Source organism: Phycodurus eques, chromosome 14 (assembly GCF_024500275.1).
Source record: "Phycodurus eques isolate BA_2022a chromosome 14, UOR_Pequ_1.1, whole genome shotgun sequence".
Taxonomy (NCBI): domain Eukaryota; kingdom Metazoa; phylum Chordata; class Actinopteri; order Syngnathiformes; family Syngnathidae; genus Phycodurus; species Phycodurus eques.
Window position 1 is genome coordinate 10410863 of NC_084538.1, and position 27798 is coordinate 10438660.

Genomic DNA, 27798 nt, shown 5'->3' on the forward strand with positions numbered 1-27798 from the left:
CTTTGTAAAGTCTGCATATAAAAGTGTGTTATAATACATTTTAATGTATTTAAAGTGTGTGGGAGGGCTAAAACTATAGATTCTATTTATTTATTATTATTATTTTTTTAAAATGTCTCTATATCCCAGATTTTCACCCATTGTGGATGGGTCTGGAACATATCCTTCGCAATAAACGGGCGCTCACTGTATTGTGGAGAATTAATACGTACTTTTTATAAAAATATTATTTAAGTTGGCTGGAGGAAATCTCTTTCTGAATGTTCTGAACTCCTGTTTCCACACGTGTTCTACTGAACAAAATAATGCTGCCTGGAGGAGTTGTACCATAGTGGAGGTTTGCATCGACAAAGTCTTGATCTAAATCCCATAGCTGAAGTCATGTTGTTCTCTTTCAGACCACAAATTGCTTGAGACTGAATCAACAGTGCCTCTTCTGATTCCAGCCAAGTAGTGCAATTCCAAACAGCTTGACATTTCTGTGAGGTGGACCTTTTAGATTCTTTTTTTAACTGAATACACTTGCCATAACTATACAATTTGCAGCAAACCAACTCAACAGATAAGTAATGCTAACTGAGGACAAATTAAATTGCCCGTGTGTATCTGAGATTGCCAAAACAGATTTTTCGCAGTACGAATGAATAGAAATAAAGAAGCTCGTGGTCTTAATGATACCTTTTAATGTTCCAGAGATGTTTTGTGGTATGGAATACCCACCCCCTCTCACTCCCCAAGGTTGGCAGGTTAGATTACCCAATCACAGAAGACTGTAGTGTCACCTTCAACATTAGCTGGAAATTTACAGGATTAATCAGGGCCAGTTGATGAGATATGTCTTGGGTCGGGCTTAGTTCAACTGCCATCCATCCATCTCCTATACTATTAATCCTATTCAGGGTCAGAAGGAAGCCGGAACCTATCTCATATGACCTTGGGCAAGATACCAGGACTGGACTGATCACCTGTCAATTGTCGGGTTTACACAACAAGACAGAGCCATTCAAATTTGACACGTCAGACCTAGCATCCATGTTTTTGGAAAATGGAAGTAGCTATGCGAGAACAGAAAGAACCTGCAGGCTCCGCGCAGACAGGCAAGAATGTTCTGGCTTTGGGACAGTAGTTATAGCCACTCATACACTGTGCTGCCCCCAAAGTTCTGTTTAGGTCCCTTATTTGTTTTCATCAACTACAGGTAAATTATGTGCAAAGCATTTTACATCAACCTTTAAATTCAATTTGTGTCATAATTTGCATCTATCTTTCGGATGGAGCCTTATCCGTGCAAGACATTCTCCATGCACTCAATGCCAGCTAACCAACTGTACAATCAGTCATCTGTTTATGTGACGTTTTACTTTGTCACAGTCTTTTGTCGCATCACAACAAGTCCTGTTTTGTTACCGTTGTTGTCGCTGCCTTTTCCACCAGGGAGTTGGCCACTTTGTCCACACAGTTTGGAGAACTGAGCACTAATATTTCCTTTCCTATTCTTTTCTGTCATTGTTTTATGCTGCAATACTGTTGGGGAAGAGAGGTTAATCAGTGAAAAGTAGTCAAGTGCATTCATATCTATCTATAGTGGCATCATATTCTTAACGTTCCTCATCATTGCAGTGAAGGGACATGTAGCCTCCGTGACAATCACTCACAATGAAGGATTATGATCTGATGGTGGTCCACATATGCTAGCCAGATAGGGCATGTGTTAATTGGTCAAACATGCATCTCTGAAGTGGCTTACTCACATGATCTTTGATGGAGTTAGAATTTAGGTAGACTAAACTCCACATTGGCAACAGGGGTGGTACATTTCAAATGGTCATATTTCTTTATCTGGACCAGCCACGGACTGCAAGTCATGTCTTGGATGGTACTGGGTCAGCCCAATTTAACTCTGTGGCTAGAGCTTCTCTTGTTGGCACTGATGTTCATGTTTCCCCTACTTTCTGATAGAAGAGACTTTTGGGTAACACTTCTTATACACACACACACACACACACACACACACACACACGGACACACACACACATAATATTGCTATTTACATTCACTGAACACATGAAAAACCCTCATGTGCAAGTGCCAAAAAAATGCATGTGAACAATTACATACAATATTTGTGTTCTGGATATTTCTGCTTCCTCCCACATTCCAAAATAATGCCCGTTATGTTACAGATGCACCAAAGAGGCCAACAAAATGTCTTGTAAATTGAACACACTGCAGAGAAAAGTGTTTTTAAAAAACCTGCCAAATTTGAATGAATAAAAAAATCACCACTTAAAATAAGGCTCACCCTCAGGTTGCAGGACTGTGTGGGCGTGTCCGCTCAAGGCGCTGGAGATAGCCCTTCACCTGTCAATCAAAAACGTTCACCCGTATGTTATGTGCTCAATGTCGGTAGTCAGCTACTGGCTGAATAACGTGTGCTGCTGTGGTTATGATTAATAAACAATTAACTTTCCCGTGTCTCTGTTATGTGAGGAGATCTACACACAAGTCTGAGCGAGGTGCTGACGTATTGAATGACCCCACCGCGGTTGAGCGAACCTAAGATACAGTTAACATTCCCTTAAGTTTCTCTGTTGTATGGATCTATATGGGGCGCATGTAGCAAGGCTGTGGAGTATTGGACGGCACCAACACAGGTCCGCCGGTCCAACATGCAAGCACAGCCCCTAGTAGGAGGCCACTTCACAGTGGAGCCGTCCAACTCTCCGTCGGCTCGCTGTGTGAGTGTAGAACAGTGTAGAAAATGAATGGATGGATTTTATAGTGTTTAGTTGGTCTGGAATGTCTCCCCAATTTAAGTCAGAGTAACCAGTGGTAGATATCGAATTCAAGCCCCTTTTTACTCCATATGGGAAAAAGGCATTTGGTTGAAACATGGCTTAAGGACTCTCTTCCTGTTTCTGTCCCTAAAGTACCTGACGTGGGACTGCAGATTTTATTTTAAAGCCCTCGAGTCCAGTCAAAGTTTCTCTCAGCTCTCCTTTGAATTTAATTTGCTGCCCTCTGGGGAGTCTTATACTGGCAATTGATTTCTTTCCCCTCAGCTCTTGCTAATGGAGTGCTGCTGGCTGCCGTTATTATTATTATTATCATCATCATTATTACATTGCACAATCAACACAAGTATGTGTGATTCCTCCTGGAGGAGTACAGAATATCATCAGGGTGCTTGACAACAGGCCTTACACAGTACCAAACAGTTACCAGCACTTCCTCGGAGGATTGTGGTGCCATATGATTAATGAATCTTGATGGCTGCCAGTGTGACTGTCAACCACAAATGATGATGATAAAGAATTGGCCAAGTGGGAAGAGGCAGCCCTTTTGGAAGGCTAGTGAGTAGCACAAATACATTAGTAATGATGTTGCAAATAGCGGGGGATAAAGACAGGCCACAATTGACGCCCATTACAACTGAAATGGGGGGGTGGGGGGTGAATGAGGTGGGATTCACAGCTTAAAAAACAACCACATTCTGAAGCATCCAGGAGATGGGCTACAACTATCGGGTTCCTCGGGTCAAGCCACTTCTGAGCCTGAGCCAACGTAGGAAGCGTCTCAACTAGGCCAAGGAGAAGAAGGACTGGACTGTTAGCTAGTGCTCCAATGTCCTCTTTTCTGATGAAAGTAAAGCGTGCCTTTCATTCAGAAATCAAGGTCCAAGGGTTTGGAGGAAGACGGGTGAAGGACAGAACCCAAGCTGCTCGAGGTCCTGTGTGAAACATCCACATTCAGTCATGATTTGGGGTGCAATGTCCAGTGAAACTCTGCTTTCTTAAATCCAATGTCACTGCAACAGATCACATCAGAATGTTTTAGAGGACTTCATGATTCCTTGTGCTGATGATCTGTATGGAGATGCAGATTTCATCTTCCAGCAGGACTTGGCCCCTGCCCATACCGGCAGAAGCACCATTGGAAGTGCTGAATCTCATCGAATGGCAATGACCTATGGGGTCCCTCAAGGGTCAGTTCTTGGACCCCTCCTGTTCAGCCTGTATATGCTACTCTTGGGTCAAATTCTTCAGAACTTTAATCTTGACTATCATAGCTATGCAGATGACACAGTTATATCTAGCAGTGTCTCCAGATGACTACAGTTCAATTGAGGTGTTGTATCACTGTCTAAAACAGATAAATATCCAGATGAGCCAAAGTTTTCTTCAATTAAACCACAACAAAACTGAGATAATTGTTTTTGGCAATCAAGAAAAGAGAATTGCTGTTAATAAATATCTGGAGTCACTCTCTTTAAAAACCAAGTCCAAAACGTTGGTCTTCTGATCTATTCCGACCTGACTTTCAACAGTCGTATCAAATCAATTACTAACACTGCCTTCTACCCTCTGAAGAACATATCCAGAGTGAAGGCTTGCGTGTGTCAAGCAGACCAGGAGAAGCTAATCCATGCTTTTATCTCAAGTAGTCTTGACTATTGTAATGGTCTTCTGACTGGACTCCCTAAATAGAGCATTAAACAGCTGCAGCTCATTCAGAATGCTGCGGCTCGGGTTCTGACCAGAACAAAGAGGTCAGAGCATATTACTCCAATTCTAGTCTTTACACTGGCTTCCAGTCAGCTTTAAAATATATTTTAAAGTTCTGCTACTGGTCTATAAATCACTAAATGGTTTAAGTCCTGAATACATGAATGAAATGCTAATGGAATATAAACCCAGTAGGGCTCTGAGATTGACAGAATCAGGTCAAATAGAGGAGCACAGAGTCCAAAGCAAACATGGTGAAGTAGCATTTAGCTATTATGCTGCACACAAATGGAATAAGTTGCCAACAGAAGTGACGTCAGCCCCAAGTGTGCATGTTTTAAAGTCCAGGTTAAAAACTCTTCTTTTTTCCCATGCTTTTTAGAGCATTTCCACTTTTAAATTATATTTCTTGCACTGTATGCTGTTTTAATTGTATTTTTTTTATTGTATTTTTTTCCTCTTTGTTTTAAATGTTTATAAGCTGTTTTTAGTTTTAAATGCTTTTAATCTTGTGAAGCACATTGAGTTACCTAGTGTTTTAAATGCGCTATATAAATAAATGTGCTTTGCTTTGCTTACAATTATTTGTTTAAATCTGATTGTAAGAGTTAGAAAGCTATTGACCTCTATCATAGTACACTATTTAATGCACAATCGCTATATCATGCTGTTGTTGTTATACTGTAGCTAGATAGACTTAAGTAATTCAGTGAGGGAAATATAATCAATCAATCAATTAATTTATTTATAAAGCACATTTCATGCACAAGGCAAACCCACTGGGCTTTACAATGGTTCAAATACAATTTTAATACAAGCAATAATACTGCATACAACAAAAAAGTTCAGACTTATTTCAAATTAAAACGAAACAAACATGCAACCCAAAGCAATACGTACACATTTTCCTTTACATGATCAGGATTTTGGGGCCGATCAGCAAGTTAAAAAAAAAAAACGATAGCCAATCACAAGATGGAGCAATGTGTCTATTTAAATGACTTGTTCATTTACTGGATATACTTTTGTACTGTATGAGTATCTTCAATAGTATTCATTCTCTAGTCAAGTGATTCCCAACCAGTGTGCCGTGGCACATTAGTCTGCCATGAGCAATCTTCAGGTGTGCCATTGGAAATTATCAAATTTTAATTAACTGCTCAAAAAATTACGTGAAATGATGTGTCTTTGTTCCTCTATTTATGCCAGTTACAGACATAACAAATAAATGCTGAGGCCTTGCGTGCAGTATCATAGCAACTGACTTTGTGGTCTTTTTGGCTTTTAGGTGCTAATTGTCAGTGCTGAGAACATTGTATTATTAAAATCTGGGCCATTTTCTCCATTTGGAAAGAATTGAAGTTAAATTCTGTGGGCATACCTGAGGCAAATTGTAGACCATACAACAATACTTTTGAGATCTCAAAATGGGACCAAAAAATGTCTTTATCAAGTAATGGCATGTTCTTGTTGATTCATAGTTGACCTCATTATTGGAATTTTAATTTTTTTATTTAAAATAAAATATTTAAGAATTCTAAAATGGAACGATTACTGGCGTCTGGCCATATATAATTGGCTTATGAGTTTTTCAAGACACAAAAGAGAAACAAAAATAATTATTCATTGTAGACAGGACATTATTTCAAATGGAAAAAGCCGAAAATGCACAAACATAAATGATGATAATGATTTTATGATCCAGAAAAATATAATGGAACCTCGAGAAAAGGGACCCCGATATAACGGCTATCGGATGAAAAGGACAGCCTGGACTGAACAATGTGTCCAAAAATAGTTTCCATTTGTCACTGAAAATGCCATTGACAAAGTCTGTTAGTTTCAGAATTGGCCCTGGTAGGTTGATTGAAGATTCTAAATTGCCCATAGGTGTGAATGTGTACGCGAACGGTTGTTTGTTTCGATCTGCCCTGCGATTGGCCGGGACCAGATTCTGTATCCCGCCTCTCGCCCGAAGATAGCTGGGATAGGGTCCAGCACGCCCGCGACCCTTGTGAGGATATAGCGGTACAGAAAATGGATGGATGGATGTTTAATGGCGCTGTGGCGCAATGCAGGCAGACAGTGGGACTGATGTATTTCTGGGTCACGGATATGCAATAATACTAGATCCTCTCATGCCTACATGGTGGCCATGTTGAATGTGCGGCATTGACGTGGCAGCCATGTGATGATCTATATTGTCTATTGCACATGGAGCAGAGAGAGAGGGGCTTATTTTTTAATTATTATTATATATTTTTAGCAATAACTACGTACTCTACTGGGCGTTTTAGGCCATGAAAAAACAACAACAAAACAATAATTTTGCACTGTACAGTAATATGGGTGCATATGGCCTCAAAAACAAGTGCTTCAATGTTACGGACAATCGGCTATATCGGACGACCCCCTTCTATTAGTCCGTTCTGTCAAGGTTCCACCGTAGTTTTTTTGTTTTGTTTTTTTTGATAAGTGATTAATTGTCAATTAATTGCTCAATTGTTGCACCTCTACTACATTGTGCATTTAAAACAACCAAATAACTTTGCACCATGAAAGTCTGCTAGCTTAATGCTAACACACAATGCAAAACGCCATAGAAAAAAAAAAAAAGGTTAAATCAATCCCACTATGATATCTATTAAAAATTAGGATGTCATTAAAGGCACCAATTCAATCAGTAGGCTGCTTGTCCAATGAGCAGTAGCGGTTTCTTGGTTTGCATGTCTAATTGTTTATTAATGCGAGAGATGAAGTGCGGTGTGGCACTCCTGCCAGTAAAAGCCAGAGGTTGCGGGAAAGAGTCTGATGTGATATTCCCCCAGATTCTCAGCTTCAGTGGAAGTTTCCACGACAAAAAATTATCGCCCTGGATAATCTAGCAGAGCAAACCACCTGCATGCTTCTAACACTAATATTCCACGTTTGATGTATTAGGATCCTGTTGGCGCTGACATAACAACATTGTTTGAGTGTGAGTGTGTGGGCTCGACGCTCAGCTGCATCCTGTCAAAGTCACTTTACTTTGCAATATGATCTCCCTGCCTGTAATATTATAAGATTGCAACACTGTTCTCCTAAGGTCTTAGTTTGGCCAAACGGTTCTCGAAAGGAGGAACACACACACACATGCACACTGCTTTGTGTGGAATGGGTGATTGTTTGGCTATTTATAGCCAGGCTGCCCGTAGAGTCCGCATGGGATCAGTGGGCCAGCTCATGGAGGAGAACACCTCGCAGTCCACTGCCTGCCAATTCTTACATTCTCCCCCCTTCATTGTTCTATTATTTTCAAGTTAAACCTCACAACATCGAACGAAGCAGAATAAAGGGTGTAATATTACAAGCATAGAGTTATACTTTTGAAATTCACCTGTTAAAATGACTTTCTTTTCTTCCCTCGCTTAACTTAAAATTTAATATCATAATAATAGAACTTTAGTTTGAAAAAATATGCCTTTATTCTTGTGAGATTACTTAGACTGCCTGTCACCTCTTGCATTCTGCACCCTTAATTGTTCTATTATTTGGAAGTTAAACCTCACAACATAGAACAACGTTTCAAACTTTTTTCAAACTTTTTTCTGTTCTTTTACATAATATTCCGGTTGAGCTTGTAAACGTGTGTACGTATTTCCACCAGGTGGCAGACATCTCAGTACGGTCTCTTCCGTGCAGCAAAAACGTTGGTTGGAACCACATTTGTGCCAGCCTCATCCAATCACCTGTCTCTCCACAGTCCTCTCTTTGCACTCATTGTTAAATTAACACACATCACCTCTTTTTTTCTTTTTTAATTCCCATGTGGGAGCTGAATATCAGTGCTGTTTCTATTTGTTAGTGCTCCATGTCATATGTACACTACTTGAAACAACAGAGAGGATTAAAAAAAAATATATATATATTTTTAATTTTGGTTATGCATCGGGTTCATGTTGCCCACTTTCATACCCATGGTTTAGGCTCAGTTCCGACTCAGTGCCCCATTCACAATTATCCTATGAGTGACTGGTGATCAGTCCAAGGTCCAGTGCTGCCTTTTACCCAAATAAACAGACCCTGAACAAGATGTGTTGTATAGAAAATGGATTCATATACAGAATACAGACGCAAACACCAAACCGTTCACTGTTTGTATAGAGACTGCTGTAATATGCTTGCCAGAAAAAGTAGTCAGTCACTTTGTAAAGAAACCCTACACGCATGCACATCAACTGCTTGTCCTATCAGCTCTTATCGTAAAGCATATTTATAATATACTATTCTTTATTGGAGAACACTGTATGTGGGTTTAGAATTTGAGGAATGCAAGGAGTTGACATAGGGGTGGGCGATATGGGCAAATAAAAACATCTCAATATTTTTATTTTATTTTACGATAACACAATATTGTACGGCAATATTTAACAATTAATAACTTCAAGTTATGGCCAGGTTGTATACTGGAGAATATGCCAGATCAGGTTTGCACAATAGTATTTTAGTTAAAGTAATTAGGTCCTGAGGCGGCACGGTGAATGACTGGTTAGAGCGTCTGCCTCACAGTTCTGAGGACCCGGGTTCAACCCCCGGCCCCGTCTGTGTGGAGTTTGCATGTTCTCCCCGTGCCTGCGTGGGTTTTCTCCGGGCACTTCGGTTTCCTCCCACATCCCAAAAAAACATGCGTGCAAGGTTAATTGAATACTCTAAATTGCCCGTAGGTGTGAATGTGAGTGCGAATGGGTGTTTGTTTCTATGTGCCCTGTGATTGGCTGGCAACCGGTTCTGGATGTACCCCGCCTCCAGCCCAATGATAGCTGGGATAGGCTCCAGCACTCCCACGACCCTTGTGAGGATAAGCGGCTCAGAAAATGGATAATTAGGTCATATTATTTTGGGAACAAAAATGTGTATTGTTTTCCAGACAATAATCCCATTTTTTAAAGGATAAAGCTGTCTTTTCCAGAATAAAAAGTGTAATATTATGAGAATACTGTTGTTCTATTTTTACATACACCTGTTAGTATATGTCTTTCTTCCCTCGTTTAACTTTACTATCATAATAATACGACTTTAACTTAAAATAATGCCTTTATTCCTGTGAGATTACTTTTTTTCTTATAACAAATATAATATAATATAACAAAGAGTGAAAAATTTAAGGGTGTCTGAAAACCTTCCGTACCCACTGTATATACTTGCCGATTATTATTTTTTTCAGTCATTCAAACTTGGCAGGGTTGTTAACAACACTCTTGCCTGTGGTGTGTCAAATTTAGAAGGCATTTACTGTATTCTCACGTTATAGGGTCTTTAAACCCTTGCATGATACTTGATACTTGTACGACAACTCAATGGGAAATTTAGTTTATGGAGTTTCCATTGTACTATGGTTGCTCTGCAAGAAACACTTGAAATGCATGTCCATTTTGCGTTTTTGTTTGTAACACTTGACACCCTTTTTTGAATGTTTGCATTCTCGGGCTTTAAAACGACATGTTATTTAAAACTACATCACAGAAACGACCCCTTAACAGAGTTTATGCACCGGCCATGATTCCCTCACTGCACTGTGGAGGCAGTGCTGGAAATCTGACCAAGTCACTGAGGACAACAGCTGAAGGAAATGAAACATAGCCTGTACACACCAGGGCTGGAACCTCTCATGCATTTGCGTTCACTGGTAGAGGAGTGAGGAGCAATGAGGCTTAAACAAGAAGGGGTTTTACGCCCATGGACCTCTAAATGTATCCCCAAGTTGTGCAGATCCACATGTCCGTACATGAAAGTGGGCATGGCAGCCTCGGATTGAGAGGCACACCGCACTTTGTAGCTATTTTTGTCTCCTTGTACCAATTTGCCACTGGGGGACGAGCCCCCCCCACTTTGCACAACAGGAAACTTTGATGCAGGTTCAAGGTCATAAACTCGCTCACTGCGTATTCATTTTCTTTTTACTTTTATACAGGTAGTCTCTAAGATGGGTAAGTAGTACACTTCCTGCTCTAATATGAATGATTTGATTAATTTTAATTGGTGCAAACATGATATATTATTTGCAGAGATCAGATTAAGTGCACAGTTTCCAATTTAAAGGCACACATCCACCACATATACTACAGTATGGACAGTAATTACTATAGAATTAATCTCGTCAGAAAATGTGGCACTGTATTCATAATGCTTTGAAACTTTTTATGGAAAGAGGACCACAAGAAAATCGCCATCCTAGTAAAACCACCCCACCTTTTCCCTCCCTCGCTATGTCCCTGCTCTCTGTTTGCAACTCTTCACCTGACCATAAAAAGCCCCGCTGAGGGAGGAGAGCGATGCACTGCAGGTGAAGCAGAGTGGGAAGAAGAAGTTAAAAACGACAAGTGGGCATGGGAGAATTTAGGTGAGGTGTGGAGAAGCACAGATGCCTCGAGAAGAATACTGTTTCTCACACATACTGTGTATGTATTAATAGGCACACACGCACACAGACACACACACTGTATTTGAATCAGTAATGCACCTCAGGAAGCTGGCTTATCTCTCTCCCACTTGCTCTGGCTCTGACTTCCTCCTCCCTCTCCCTCTGCCAGTCAGTGTATCAGGCTAAATGTTGCACAGCGCTGTACCGCCTCTGCCAGGAGGAACTGCCTCAGAGCTTACTGTATTGCCTTTAAGCGCTAATCGCTAACTGGCGCCTGCTACCCATCAAGACATACGCATGCTGTCTCGTGCCTCCCATCCATATCTCACTGATACATACATGTGTTAAGGCGGGTATAAAGAGGATGAGGGGAATGCAAGAATGATCTCCTGTTGGTGTGTTCTCTCCAGTACTGTACTTAAGTATCTTTTCAGCTATCTGTACCTACTGTAATTATTTATTTTTTGGACTTTTTATTTTTACTCCTTACATGTCAAAACTGATCTTAAATTTCTACTTCTTATTTTGTCAAAATATATTTGTTACTTTTTCAACCTCCGTGGATAATTACACCACATAAAAAAAGTAAATAGTTAAAGCCAACTGTGGTTGGTATCATGATGAGTTGAGATCATGGGGTCTTATAGGCAGCAAACACTGAGACAGCAGCGACATGGAGGAATGTGAACTAGGGGGCATTAACAATGATGGCAACAGATTTGGAGAATTTCTTATTTAAGAGAATTGTTTGATGTTGTCGGTTCCAAGAATTATTTGTGGCGAATGTGTTGTCGTGTGATAGCCTAAAAACAACAAGCTTCTGTTGGTCAAAAGTTCTCTATTTAGTAATAAAGAAGTTAGGTGTATTTTCTTTCAGTTGTTACCCTTAGGTAATTTAGCATTTAATGTTATTCAGTTCATAGGATTAACAATGCTAAGGGAATATATTGTTTTGAGAGCATACAAGTTGAGCCAAGGCAAGCAAGCTCTTAAACAATGTGATTTATTTTTTATTTTTTTCATTACAAGCACTGAAGAAGAAACTATTTGTTATGCAGAGAAGTTTTGTTGATGTTGTGCCAAGTTCTCAAAATGGGTGTTATTTTTAATCGACAGTAAAAAAAACAAAAACTTTTTGCTTTTGTACTGAAGTACATTCCAGAGTCTGTATTTTTCCCCACTTAAGTACAGGAGTTAAATCAGTACTTTTACCTGTAATTTTTTACACAGGTGTCTGTACAGAGGACACAGTGTGAGTAATTTTGACACCTCTGGTTCTCTCTGCATCGGTTTGCAGGTTTTTTTTTATTTCATGGTTCCTGATGGGTGAATGTATGCGTAAAAGCATGCTTTTCTTTCCCATACATCTTATTCATGTGTTTTGTAAGGGTTACTTTGAGGCATATCATGTGACAAAAACAGTACACCAAGGGTACGACATTTAAAGCTACGATATTTAAAATTCATATAATCATTGAGAAACAACGATCAGTGCATCCTGTTTGCGACTTAATGCGAGAGTCAGACTACATCCTGAAGTTATTGCAACTCAGTTCCAGGAGATGGCAGTTGAGGAGAATACTGGAGAATATGCCAGATCAGGTTTGCACAATAGTATTTTAGTTAAAGTAATTAGGTCCTGAGGCGGCACGGTGAACGACTGGTTAGAGCGTCTGCCTCACAGTTCTGAGGACCCGGGTTCAATCCCCGGCCCCGCCTGTGTGGAGTTTGCATGTTCTCCCCGTGCCTGCGTGGGTTTTCTCCGGGCACTCCGGTTTCCTCGCACATCCCAAAAACATGCATGAATTGGAGACTCTAAATTGCCCGTAGGTGTGAATGTGAGTGCAAATGGTTGTTTGTTTGTATGTGCCCTGCGATTGGCTGGCAACCACTTCAGGGTGTGCCCTGCGATTGGCTGGCAACCAGTTCAGGGTGTACCCCGCCTCCTGCCTGATGATAGCTGGGATAGGCTCCAGCACGCCCACGACCCTAGTGAGGAGAAGCGGCTCATAAAATGGATGGATGAATGGATAAACTAGTACCTTGCCAACAATCGTCTTAACAATTAAACATTAAAGCGATAATCCACAACTTTTTTTGTGAAAAAGTCATTTTCACCCAAGCCACTATTTTTATTTTGAGTGAATGCTCTATTAATTTCCCGCGCTGGCCTGGTTGGTGGCGCTCTTCAAATGAGGGCACAGAAATTATGCAAGTCTTTCAAAACAAAATGTTGTTGTAGAATCAGATATATGGGGCATGACATGAATTGGCTATGTCATAATGAAGTAACGGCTCTGTTCTTTTGTTTTAATGCAGAATTTGAGCTTGGGGGCGGCAAATGTTACATACTATAGCTTTGTGTTGTTTCACTGAAAGAAAAACAGATGAACAGAATAACAACAGAGCTTGTGGTTCTGGGCCATCCATCCATCCATTTTCTGTACCGCTTATACTCCAAACTTCAAAATTGTTGTAGACATGGCAACCTGGATGCATTTGAATCGGCAAAAAACGAAGCGCGATATAGTGAGGGATTTCTGTAATCGAATAACTCAAGATACTCAAGTAATTGTTTTGAATGAGTGGTGTTGCAAATATGCCAGATCTCGCATTTGTCACTAAAATTAAGTTTTATTGTTTTTACCTAGTGTTAATAAAGTTTTTATGACCAGATTATTTCTATTTCCATTGTTTGCAATGGGAATTATTTTTTTAAAATCCAAACAAACCAGGCTCATGGGAAGAATTCCACTTAAGAGTTTCTTGTCCATGCCTGAACTTTCACTCTGCTTTCACTCAATTCCACTTGGCTGTTACCTTAAACAATGCAGTTCTTCCGTCACTTCCTCCCTGTCCACCACTTGACATTCCTTTCTTGCAGTGCAACATGCCGCTCCCTTGGGAGGGGCTCTGACTTCAAACTTGCAAATTCAAGTTTCTCAGCATTTGCCTCTTTTGTCTTCTAACCCCTTAAGTCCCTGTTTAAGGAAACACCTACTTGTGTAGACTGCACTTCTTTGATTTATTATACAGACTTACTGGCAGGTCTTTTATTGATGTAGAGGGCAGAGGGCATGCCCGCAAACATGCATGCATTCATGAACTATTTGTTTGTCATGCAAATAGATCAAACTATTTGACACCTACTGCTTCTTTTGCCTTGGTGTTAAGGGCGTGTGAGCTGACAGTGAATATTCCAGCAAGCAAGGTGCTGGCTTTCGGTGGAACCAACCAGTTGTGTGTGGAAAAGCGCAGCCTGTAATAATCAAAGTGTGAAATGAGTTTCAAAGCTTTGTGTTTGGAAAACACACTGTGGAGCTGACAAGAGAGGAGGTTGCTAGAAGGGTCAGATGATGGGATTTGTTTATTACTGAGGCCAGGTTTTATTTTTAGCCCTGAGAGGTGAGGCAAGATCTATTTTAGGCAGAATAATGGAAGTAGCTGCCAGTCAATATGCACAACCTTTTATTGACATCCAGCTGCCTATGAATCATATGCATTAGCAAATAGCATGAAAATACTACCTGAACATACCTTTTTTAAAAGGAGAGGTTTCCTTAATGTGAATACAACAGAGAGCCTTTTAGTTTCGATTCTCATGCTTGATTGCCCTTGTCTTCCTAATTTTTCCTGGTGCCATATAACAGTACAACAATTACCACCTGCTAAACTCATGAACACAATATCGACACAGTCTGGAAACACCCCTTAATCAATTAATTAATCAATCCTGGTTTGGCCTACAGCAGGGGTCAATTAAACGTTAAAGATGTCCATTTAAAGAAACTGTCTTCCAGCGGATCTCCTGATCATGTTATATTTTATGCATGATCAATTATTCGCGAATATTTTTTCATCACTATTTCTCGCACACACCCACTTGCTCCACTTGCAAAGCTGCTCTGAATTTGATTGGCTGAGTACTGTGTGGAACAAGTCACAATGACCTAATTTTCTGTGTGCATACATTTACAACAATAAAGGCCAGAAAAGGTACTAATCCCATGATAGTTGTGTCGGTTAAATTATAAGTGTTGGTTAAGATAATAACAATTTAACAACAAATTTCACTCAGAATCTTGGGTTTTCCGCATACAAACTATTATTTGGTTACAAATTTACTACTTTGTGGGTGGTGGGGAATCTTCTGTGGACAAAAGTTCCTGCAGACACAATCCCAAATGTAAAAAAAAAAAAAAAAAAAAAGGCTTCCTAGGTGACTGAAAGCATTTGAGCTGTAAATGTTCCTTCATTTTCACTTCTTGTAGGTGTAATGGTCATTTCCCCCCGATAGTGCAAGGCAAGTGTGGGTAAAGTACGGTCCTCGGGCCACATACGGTCCACTCTGTTCTTTAATCCACCCCACCAAGCATTTACATTATCAAGAGTCCTGAAATAGTTAAATGATCTGATGCATTGATTTGGCCATTTTTTTCTTACAATTGGTTATATGTGCCCTGCGATTGGCTGGCAACCAGTTCAGGGTGTACTCCGCCTCTCGCCCGAAGATAGCCGAGATAGGCTCCAGCACGCCCACGACCCTAGTGAGGATAAGCGGAACGGAAGATGAATGAATGGTTATTTTATTACAACAAAAATCATTATACACACAATGAAATAAAAAAATAGAATTAAAAAAAAATATATATATATATATGCAGTACATTTGACAATTTTTATGTGGTCAATCTGTCAGTTTGCAAAACCAAATGTGGAGCTTGAGCCCAAAAGTTCGCCCCACCTTCTTCTATGGTCATGATCCCTTGTATTCACTTTCCTATGTGGTTAGAGGACCTGATGTATGCATTTGAGGCTATATCTGTCTCACTGGCACCCTCATGAATCATGCAGGAAGCATAGATAATGGATGGCGTTTGTGGTGTGTCTACACTTTCTCTGTGTACCGGCCAGACAGATCTATTTGCATGACCCATATTTACCAGCGTGCCATTGCGCTGCCAGTGAGTGGGACATCAAACGAGCATGTTGGCCTTTTATCGGATGAGTGTCTACTGATGTTTACTGTGTATTACATCGTCCATCCATCCATCCATCCATCCATTTTCTGCCGCTTATCCGAGGTCGGGTCGCGGGGGCAGTAGTTTTCGCAGGGACACCCACACCCTCTCCCCAGCCACTTCATCCAGCTCTTCCGGGCGGATCCCGAGGCGTTCCCAGGCCAGCCGAAGGATGTAGTCTACATGTAGTCTAGTATTACATCGTGATTTAGCTAAGATTTTACAGCTCTTGGTTTTCGATTTTAGTCCAAGGGTCAATGTCAACTAAGGCTATGACCTGTTCCATACATTGGTACTTTCTGTTATAGCATGATGTCCATAAGGTGTAAGATGTTAGGTTCACTGAAGGCTCGAAATGAAATTGTTCATAGTGAATGGTTGTTTATCTATATGTACCCTGTGACTGACAGGCGACCAGTCCAGGATGTTCCCCGCCTCTCACCCAATGTCTGTTGGGATAAACGTCAGGGCCCTCATTTATCAAAGTATATATTTTTTAGTACTTTTATGTAGAACATAATGTATACATGAGGGTTATTTCAGTTTGTTTCAGCCTGTCATTGATATGACAGTAGCAGTTTAACAAATGAAGCTAAAATGCAAGTTAAATATATCAAATACATCTCCCTGTTTTCCTCATTATATGATTGGTTGGCTGCCAGTTCAGGGTGTACCCCGCCTCTCGCCCGAAGATGGCTGGGATAGGCTCCAGCACGCCCGCGACCCTTGTGAGGATAAAGCGGTACGGAAAATGGATGGATGGTGACTGTCTAAAAATGTCATGTTGTGCTTCCCCATGCAGGTTAACTTTGTGGCATGCCAGTTGTTTGCGCTGCTCATGGCCGTGTGGTTCCGTCTCTACCTCCACCCGAGTAAGACCAGTCCCTTCGTCAGACATGTTGTGGCCACTCTGCTGGGCTTCTACTTGGCTCTCTTCTGCTTTGGCTGGTGAGTCAGTCTCTCCTGATGTAAAATGCATGCTATTCTTTAGCTTCCTTTCTTCTTTCCTTTATTCCTCCCTTCCTTCAAACAAACAACTGAATCAACACTGAGCGTTCTCTAATAGTGTTTCAGGTAAGCTTGGTCGTCAATGACTTTAGTTCATTGTTGTCTTAGCCAATGCAACTAGATCGATTGTGTTGTACCAGATCTACCCAAGTAGAACGCTATCACCCTTGAATAGACAAACTAACAACACCTCTGGGAGAGTGCCACAGTGTGTGCGTGCGTGCGTGTGCGCCCTTGTGCACAAAATAGTATGAGTATTAAGTTTTGCATTAAAGTATGATCAATACAACTGCATCAATGAATGACAGATGATAGCTTCTTTTACAGTGTTTCCCCCGCTATATCGCCATTCGCGCCCACGCTACATCATGGATTTTTTTAAGCGATCGTTTTTATGGGTTTGTACAGTATACAGGCAAGTCCGAATTCAGAGTTGCGCATCTTCAGTGTAGTACCACGTTGGGCTGCAACATGCCGGACAACTGAGGTCGACTAGAAGAGGTGAAACATAATAAGAGCATGAAAAAGGGACAGAGAAGGTCCCTAACTACACTCCAGTAAAGGCTGTTTTTTCCACAGCGCAGAGATAATATATTCCTGTGAGTATTGTTGTTTGCTCTATTTCTAAGTCCGTGTTTGTTTAAGTAGCATTTGTTTGAAGGTTTATGATTACCGTAACATCTATGCTAATTTCTGTGAGCCAGTTGGCCTTACATATTACCATTAAGCTATCAGAGTTTTGTTAGAGGAAATTACATGATTGAGTTGAACATTTTGAAGTTAAACTATTCAATGTGTAATACTCTTTGGTTTTATGTGTCACTTTTATAGTAAACGTCAACTTGCAGTGACAAACATAACTGATGACTCCACAACTATGAGTGTTTTCACATAGCAACACAGCATCGCCTAATCTGGTGTGACATGTAAAGAAAACTTCCCCAGACAGTGTACCGCCTTACACACTGACCATGAAAGGTGTCTTTTTTTGCGCCTTTCTATCGGCTCTCCGTCCTGTGTGTAAGGAACCAATGCAGAATGGGGGCTTGAAGTCGACCCAGAAATTTGGTGGATTCTGACGTACTGTCAGAGGCGGAACACCAGCACCCGCAACCAGTCTGGATTTGAACACTCTAGTGTCAATGCCCACATCCCTTTGCGTTGCAGCAATTGACGCTCTTCTAATGATCTTAATAGGGCAAGCTGCAACGACTGTGTGAACGCACATGGACAATGTCATTGCTTTGGTGAGTTCTGTCTGAAAGCGCCTCTGATACTACCCGGAAGACGGTGTGACATTCCGTTCAGTGCAACAAAGCGGGATAAATTAGTGTCAGGTGTTAAATTTGGCAATCTGGTCAATCTGGTCCCTAAATACCCTACTGTTAAGACTCTAACACCTTGTAAACTGCCTAAAAAAAAATCATTCTTCCAGTTTTGTTTCCAGGTCACTGATTTGTATAATGGCACTGACATGGAGCGGGGAGACAAAGTAATCTAAGATATTTTCTGCCCTCTGGGGTTGCACCATAAACCCCTTTTAGAATTAAAAAAAAAAATATGATGATCACGGGCAATGTAAGTGTCAGGTATTCAATATCAATATCGATTTTATGCAGATTTCTGCCAACCAACAAACAAGCAAGTCCACATCTTTTTTTTGCTATCATAAAATAACACAAATACCGAACACCGAGTCAACTGAGCAACATTAGCTTCTTAGTGGAGGTAATAATTCAACACGATTATCGTAACGAATTTAGCTATTTCGGCCAAATCTTTTATTAATACACATTCTCTTGTTCATTAACAATACAAACCAATACGATACCCTTACATATTTTAAATCTATATTTTAAAGAGCAAAACAGCAAAGTACATACACGCAATACACTGAATTAGTCAGGGAACAGAGTGAAACAGTGCTGTCACAATCATGCAAATCTTAACAACAAAAGAGGAACTAGTCTGTGAGTGAAAGGTGACCCTGTGTCCTAAAGAGTACATGTAATTAAATATACAGTTTGGGTGGTCGCTGCTAGGAAATTCAATAGATAAAGGCGACAGCACTTTCACTATGTTTAAAAAAATAAAATAAATAAAAAATCCTATTGTCCATTTCACAAAGTCATGGAAGCTGGTTTGTCTCAAATGGATCAATACACACTGTTTATGTTGTTGAAAGCATGCCAGACAATGCTATTTGCTACATTAATAGGCTATAATCCCGGATACATTGCTGTACCCTAGCAGGGTTTAGAGAGCAAGCACGAGGCAGTTTACTTAGCAAATATACTGTATACATTACAACTAAACTTTCTGATGTAGTCAGATAATGCTTATAGTACCACCAATTCAACTTTCTTAATGCATGTCTTAAGAGTATATGCCCTTGCATTTGTCTTATTGACATTGCACAGGTAAATCAAGTATTTGCGTACCCAACCCGTATACCAGAATCGCTCTTTATACTGTATACACTATTGTTGATTATTACATTGGTTGTAAACTAAGACCCTCCAAACCCATATAGTCACTATAATAATTAGGCTTTACACGATCAGGATTTTTGGGGCCGATCAGCGAGTTTAAAAAAACGATAACCGATCATCGATCCGATCACAAGATGGAGGAATGTGTCTATTAAAATGACCTGTTCATTTCATTTTCTGTATAAACTTGTGTACTTAATTGCTAAAAAAATTATATTTACAATACATAATGTATCTTTCTTCCTCTATGTATCCCAGTGAGGCATAGTGACAGACAGAACAGATGCATGGTTTTCTATTAGGTGGCAGGAAGTAAATACATTAATTAATGTATCCACTTTTTGTGACATTTTTGTTTGTTGGTGTGCCATGAGATTTTTCAATTGTAAAATATGTTCCTTGGCTCCATAAAGGTTGGAAATCACTGCTCTCGTCAGATCGTGTATTCTAATTAGTCAGGTGAAACTACCATTACAACATGACAGAAATAATGGGTGCTAACTTACTGTAATTAAATTACTTTATTTTTAATTAAATTACTTCACCCACACCGAAACCTTAGAGCATGATTCAACAGAACGGCGGCATGTTTACGTCCAACTGTTCGTGCTAGCAGTAGCTTGCTAGGCTACATAACATTTTATTGCCTGCCTGTGTGCCGTATCGTATTAAAAGTATGTGAACATACCTCAATCAAGCAAGCCTTAAACGAACGTCCTCTCCTGTCCTGAGCACCGGTGACCACAAACGCACGTTTTTCCCCCCATTTTGTCCTTATAATACCGTCGGCGCGTGCCACTCTTGTTGTCGTCGCCACGGTAATGAGTGTATCCGGTCGCATTTGAGTTGACAAGATAAACCCCAATGATTGTAAAAAAAACGGGAAGCGGTGATATCGGAATACAAGATTTTATTGCAGTAGTCTGACATAGTGCAATCGTGAAATTTGTCTTGTAGTTTGATCCGGGCATTACATGTTGTCTGTCTCAGACGTGTTGTCTGTCCCACACTGCCGACATGTTTTTTTTAAATAAATAACTTTGTTGGCCTTCAGATATTTACAGTACTACGTCAAAAGACATGCGACAAGGCTAAAAATAAAGTAGCTTTTGGATTCAAATTTACTGTACATGCGGCGACGCGGAGTAAATGTCTTTTGCGGAGCCAATCAATGACGTCATTGATCGGATCGGCGAATTATGACATCAAAGCCGATCAGCCCGATAAAATCGGTGTAAAGTCTAATAATAATAATCAGACTGTGCTACAAGTTTGACTTTTATAATGGACCGCTCTACCAAAATGTTTATTGACCCTTTGAGGCTACTTAAGTTGTTTTCCCTCTGCTGCAATTGTTACTAGCATCTCACAACGGTCTGTCCATTCACATATACACATGTAACCATATGTCTGTCTGTTCAAAAACACACACCATGTAAACATTTTTCTCCATTCACATACAGTGGGAGTAAAAAGTATGCAAACCCTTTAGAATTGTGATCTGATCTTCAGTTAAATCACAAGAATAAACGGAGTCTGCGTAATGTAATACCACACAAACAATTCTTTTTACCATATTTCTATTGAAAATAATATGTAGGTGAACCTCTAGGCTAAGGATTCTCCAAGAGCTAATCAGACTTAGGTGTGAGCCAACCTGGGGTCCATTCAATGAGACAAGGTTGAAGGTGTGGCTTAAAGTTGCTCTGGCCATTAGAAGACACACCAGTTTAGAATTGTCTCTTGTCAAGAAGAATTGCCTGATGTGTACAATGCCTTGCTTCGCTCAACATAGCTCTCAGAAGACCTACGATTAAGAATTGTTGACTTGCCCAGACGGAGTTAGCTGAAATAGGCTGCAGCTCACCCCCAACAATGAACAGGATAAGCGGTAAATTAAAAAAATGTATGGGTGGATATTAACATAATGAGGTGCCGGTTGCTATCCTGTGACTGGATATGACACATTTAGGGTTGTAAAAGCCACATGGCAGATGGTCTGACTTCTTTGATAAAGCGTAATTTCCTCATTTTTGTGTCAGTCACAGATAACGAAGCGGGAGATTACAGAAAATAGCAGTTTGGAAGAACAGTATGATTTCCTGCAAATGCTGTGTCATACTTTCTTGTTGTAAGACACTTTCACTTTACAGTGCTGTAATTGCCTGTCACTTTGATGACTGGACTATTACGTTTGTGAAGTGGGACAGCAATTGATGGCAAATTCCACTCTTCTGCCAATACCTTCTCCACGATGATCGAGTGTGTCTGTGGCAACGTTTATCCATTCATCAGGAAGAACATTTGTCAGTCAACGGTCACTGATTTTGGACCAGAGAGAGGGCCTAAAAATTTCTGTTTTAGTTCATCCAAGATGTTTGGTTGGTTGCCGTACAAATAAGCCATGGTATTTATCGGGTTTCGTGGTCGGTTGGCGGGTTCTATGCTGTTTCAAGTGCCATTTGGGTGATTACTTAATCCCTCATATGTAGAACCTGCTGTAAAGAAAGATAAACCATTGCAACCCAGTTCAATTAAACACCCACTAGTAAATAGTGTCCACTAATGATTATTGCTGCCATTTACTCAATGTGTAAAACTTATTAAAGATGAGGAATGTGGAAGGACTCTTAATAGCTGATAATTTCCATGAAACATATTTTGTCAGATATTTGGTAAAGGGTGTACTACAATAATGAGAATAATTTCAATTGTGTGGAATTGTTTGTTAATTGATAGTATCTTGAAGCAATTCAGTGCACTATTTGACTGCAACCAGCATAAATACTGTTCATTCATTCTTTTAGTTTGTGGTATATAGAAGAACAATCGGATGTCAGATAAGGTCTATATACATGCAGACCTATTCTGCTCAATACAATACTGGAGTGAAAACGGGAGTTCAGAACATTTTAAGAGAGATTCTCCCATGCGATTAAAAATGCAGGGTGTCCCAAATATGTCCTACACTAAATCTCCTAGGCCAGTCAGTGACTGTCATCAAAGTGTGGAATGAGTACCACTAGTGATATGTGGGCTCCCTCTTGTTGTATGTGAAAATAAAGCACTAAAATAGATGCACATCAAATTTACGTTAAGGAAAAACTGTATTGTACAATTTTTACTTTTCAAGCACAGTACATATTTAGAGTTAAGTTCTATTTAGCAATAATACATGATTTAACAATTTAATGCGTTTACATCTAATATTTAACAACAGTTTTTAAACATTTAGGTATAATTTTTGTTTCACTTTTTTTGCAATACATTTTAGTTCAATCATTATTTAGGTACAGTTTTTTGCCCTTGATTTAATTGCAGTTTTAATGTTGAAACTGTGCAAATTAACGTTAATAGCCAACAACAAATATATTAGATATACAGTACTTTTTAGAAATAAAATGCTGTATTATTTAATATATATATATATATATATAACAATCGGTTGTTTTATATTTATATATATATATATATATATATAACAATCGGTTGTTAATTTTCCCCATGGTTGGTTGATAAAGGAAATATTGTCACATGTATATCATATTTACACTGTCGTTTTCCCCAGGTATTCCCTTCATTTCCTGGTGCAGAGCGGTTTGTCCTACAGCGTGATCGTCTTTGCCGGCCTGGAGCGCATGCACAAGTAAGTGCTCCTAGCCTTTTTGCCTGCAGAAATGGCCGCACAGTGCACGACAAGCAAGCTCAGCGTCAGCGTAGTAGTATTGACCGTCTGCGATTGTTTGTCTGGCTCTGTTTGAGGCGTACGAGCTCGGGTTACGATGACAATGATTCTGCCCTTAGGCCTACATCTGTGTGATCGTGGCTCATCAGGATACACACACAAGCAAGCGCGCTTTGATGCCAGGATTCAAGGTTAGAAGTGCAGGTGTAAACAGACAATGTTTCTATGTGGGCTGAGCGCTGAAAGTAGATGCAAACAAAATATTTTTTCACCCAAGCAGCTGCTCTGATAAAGGACTTAGTGTGACCATAACCTAAAACAAAGAACCGGATCATGTTGAATGAAGGAAGCAATATGATGCATCCCTGGATGTGTATCCTTCAGTTTATAAGTTATACCTACTCAATCGAATAAGATATACTACAAGAGCAAGCGGTAGAGGAATGATGCTTATTATTGCGACTGTCATGTGAAGGTAGTGTAGTTTACTAATTGGTGTTTCTAAAATGTTGTTGCGCTAAGGTAGGGGTTTGACAAGTGCATTACATTGTACGTTGTGATGTGACATACTTTTTCATATTCGTAACGTATTGTCCTGCAGCTTCGACCAAGTCAATCCACCTTTGCCGCAATGTCGGTGTCAAAGTTCTGCTCGGGGGCACAAGCACTGTGGCAGGATGCACAGACATCCTCGTGTTTGCCGAGGGTCTTCAACCCAATGGCGTGGGTCGTCTTTGCATAACAAATGAGGAATTATTGTCGTGGCAGGCTGAGATTGACTCTACTGTGACCTTGCGTGGGAGTAAAGTGGGTTACACACATCACAATAATAGGGCCAATTTACCCCCCCTTCCGTTCAACCCCACCAAAGGTCCTATTGTCTGATGTCTGTAAAAATGTATCCTCCTGAGTGATTATCCTGTGGTGTGTAGGTTAAGGCTTGGCCTTTTTTTTTTTTTTTTTTTAAATACAAAAATATAATTTCATATTTTTAGATTTTTTTTTGCTTGCAAAACAAGCATTTCCAGCAAGTAACCCCCCCCCCCATTATTAACTTGCATAAACTAAATATTTTAAATATTCTATACTAAATATTTGAAATAAATATTTTTTTTCTTTACAGCTAATAGGAAAATGTTTTTTTTTTTTGTTTTTTTTGTTAAAACGTAAACAGGATCCTGAATAAATTAAATCATCAAATTGAGGGGGAAAAAATATATATATATCCTTTATCAAATCTATTAATCGACCAGAACTTGTATGGTGTATCTTTAGAGGTTTTTTTTCTCTCTCCCTGATCTGCTTGGAAACTGGGTCAAGAATCATATGTTAAATTGTATGTTAAACCAAATATCATGTTTATATGTGCCCTGCGATTGGCTGGCGACCAGTTCAGGGACCAGTTCTCGCCGAAAGATAGCTGGGATAGGCTCCGGCACGCCCATGACACTGGTGAGGATAAGCGGTACCGAAAATGGATGGAAACAGAGAATTTAAAAAAAAACACATTTTGCATTGCACAAATGAAAAATAAACTTAAAGGGAGCCTAATTGCAATAATTTGGGCTTTTTTTTCCCAGCGTGCTTGCTTTCTTTTATGTTCAGGAATAGATTGTTAAATTATTTCAAAAGTGTTGTCATCTGGGCTTCCATGATGCACAATTGTCTGTTATGTCTTATGATATCTGCTCCCCCATTACATCAATCTATTTAAGCTTACCATCTTGCATCTCTTCTACAGAGGGTGACCCCACAAGAGGGTGAAAACGACCCCATACGAATTTCTTTGCAGTTTCTCTTTATTTTGGGGTGCGTTGAGGCCCCCATAAATGTTGCTCTGTGCGTCCGAACGTGATGCACATGCCAGAAACCACCACTGGTTAAACCTGTTCAATATTTATAATCACCAAATCCTTTGGATGACCTGTGGCACTATGCTGCCTCTCATAGGTCAGTCTTGGTACTACAATGGACATCTGGTTTGGGGGAATAGAGTCACAATTGTCTGTGGTGATATCTATCGTCATGTATGTGGCGTGCTGATTTGGTTTCTCCTTATCATGTGTGAGTTCTGTCACATTTTTAAAAATCGGTTAAGATGTTAAAAATTGGTGTGTGTACCCCGCTATTTGGGAGAAATTTAAGTGTTTTACAAAACTCCTCCCTGACAAATTTCACTCCATTGCTATCCAATTCCTTTTTTGTCAGACGTCCTCCACACCCTCCAAACTTGCACCTCTTCTAAACACATGACTGCCAAGAAAAGTTGAAGTGGATTAAGAAAGTTAACAACTTGCAGTTGCCTCCCTTAACCCTTCCCTTATGTGACTGCTCCACAACTTTTAGAACACTACACGGACTACAAGGACACTATTGCCCTGACCAAAGTCAAATTGAGTACAGTCGTCCTTAAGATTTTCATTCAGTCACTCGGCGTGAGTGCAGTGTGACAGCTTTATGCAGCTGCTAAAAGCTCCTTTTTTTGCTCGATGGAAATGACTTTTGAGTGTGAACCTGACCCAACACAACTCGAGACTGAAGATGAATGCTTTGTTCGCAATTCAAGGCATCGTGTTTCATGGCATTCCCACTCTCACTGCGCCACTCCCTTTTCTATCTTTGACAGTTCACCTGTTTTATATACTGTATGTCTAGCAGAATGTTCTGGAATACTTTTATGTTCCAAGTGTGGCATACAGCGCTATCTGCTGGTTAATGAGAGCAAGCGCAAATAATGCAAATATTTATTGTCCTGGCACTGACACAAAAGGAGAATTCACTCCAACTCTTAATTGACTAGCGGTCAGATACATTTTTAAACATATTGCAGTATTTCCTACTGTCAAGCTTTTGCCTTATTCCATAAGAAATCATTATGTAGTGTTGCAGGACATGAAGAAAATGACAATTCTCTTTTCAGACCATGAAGTTTTTCGTATTCTGGCCTGTGCTCGAGTTTTTGATGCAAAAGTTAGCTCGGACTGCTCAGATGCGTCAAATCAAAAGAACAGCAAAAGTGTTGATTACGCTTCGCACATTTCCATGATCAGCAATATCACAGAACTTGACATATCTCAAATCAATTTTCAACATTGAAATGAATTGATATGCATTTAATCTATTCCAGCCAACAACACATTTAAAAAAAAATAATTTTAATGAAGACAAATATTACTGTATTATATGGAAACATCAAAGGGAATGTAATGAAATAAACTGGTTTTACAAATTATAATTAGTGTATGTTAGGACAAGCCGAAAGTCACAACAACAGCTATAGTCTTCTATTTATGCCTTTAAGCGCCTTGCCTTGTGAGTAATGTCAAGAAATTGGCTGTCATGTCCTTGATTACTGTAGCTCTTTGCGAGTGTTCTCATTTTGTATTTGTGTGTTTGACTGTCTGTAACTGTTCATTCAAGGAATCGTTGAAAGTGCATCGCCGAATGCTTTGTCCCCACTTCACTCATGCAGCGGTGTATCTGAAGCTCGTAACACAGACAAACAAAAAATTGACCATGCAACAGCTCGTAACTTGAAAAACTGAGGAACCGCTGTATATAAAACAAAATAAATTGGGATAAAGTAAAGAAATGCACAATGTATTTGAACAGGAGGGAAGGCGCTATTCCCTCTTCGACATAATATATAATAATTTGACCATTTGTAGACTTAGCCAAAGGTCTGTATTTATAAATTTGAGTATAATTATTGTGCATTTGCACATCTATTATGTAAACTTAAATCAGGATAAAAAAAAAAATCAAAACCAAATAACAAAGTGTGTGCATTGTATGTTAGGTGTCAGCCCCATTTGGTGGTAAGAGTGTTGTTTTTGGCTCAACTAGTGTCATGTGATCACTTGAGGATGTGGCCTCTCACTGACTGACTGACTGACTGACTGACTGACTGACTGACTGGCACAGGGACAAGTTGTGCCTGGAAGGAAGGAACAATGACGTCAGCAGCTGCGACCTTCCCGTCGCTCCCACCTCAGCTGCCCGGGCACGACAGAATATTTTATCATATTTCTATGTTCAGGAAACCTTTCCGCTACAGCAATGAGGCCTTGGATGATTAAGGCTTCGATTTGTGTCGTTGGACCTGATTTGCAGATAACATTTAGAACAGTCCCTCTTCGTGTCGCAAGCTATTATATGTGACATCATGTGACTTTGGTGTGGAAGCTGCGAACCATACAGTGTGAATTACTACATCAAAGCTGCTAGCAGAACAGATGGAAATTTCCTCTGCATCCATTTGAGTGGACACGGTGGCGTTGGGCTTCCAGGCATTTACTGTGTGTGCACAACCTGCCAGTGCTCAAACGCACGTTTCAGGCTCTTTTGTTTGACTTTGTGTGCGTGTGTACATGCTGCTCAAGCCTACGTGCACACCTGTCCACTGCTGTCCCACAGAGGAAGGTGGGTTTGCTTTAGTCACAGGATCCATTGATGCCTTGAGTGGAAATGAAACACCCCCTGCCTTCTTCGGATGTAAATTACACAAATCAGATGTGGATAATTGTTAGAATCCCTGTTGGGCCTTCTGCAAACAGAGCAGCTGCACACACAACCACAATGAAAAACACAGTTGTGTGTTACTGGGGCAAATGGGATCATGAAGAGGATTAAAAATGCTTTTGTATGCAAACACTTATTGAGCTGCTAATACTCAACTTATACCGGT

General features: G+C 40.0%; 1 protein-coding gene across 3 annotated transcripts in view; it reads left to right on the plus strand.

Annotated features, from left to right (window-relative positions):
* mboat2a (membrane bound O-acyltransferase domain containing 2a) overlaps window positions 1-27798 on the plus strand; it is a 50084-nt gene that overhangs the window by 3991 nt on the left and 18295 nt on the right. Inside the window, exons 2-3 of one of the 3 annotated variants that reach the window (XM_061696353.1) lie at window positions 16729-16874; window positions 22995-23072. In XM_061696353.1, the coding sequence (XP_061552337.1) occupies window positions 16729-16874; window positions 22995-23072 (224 nt within the window). Of the gene's footprint in view, window positions 1-16728; window positions 16875-22994; window positions 23073-23240; window positions 23303-27798 lie in introns of those variants that run through there. The other 2 variants (XM_061696354.1, XM_061696355.1) reach the window with 2 other exon arrangements.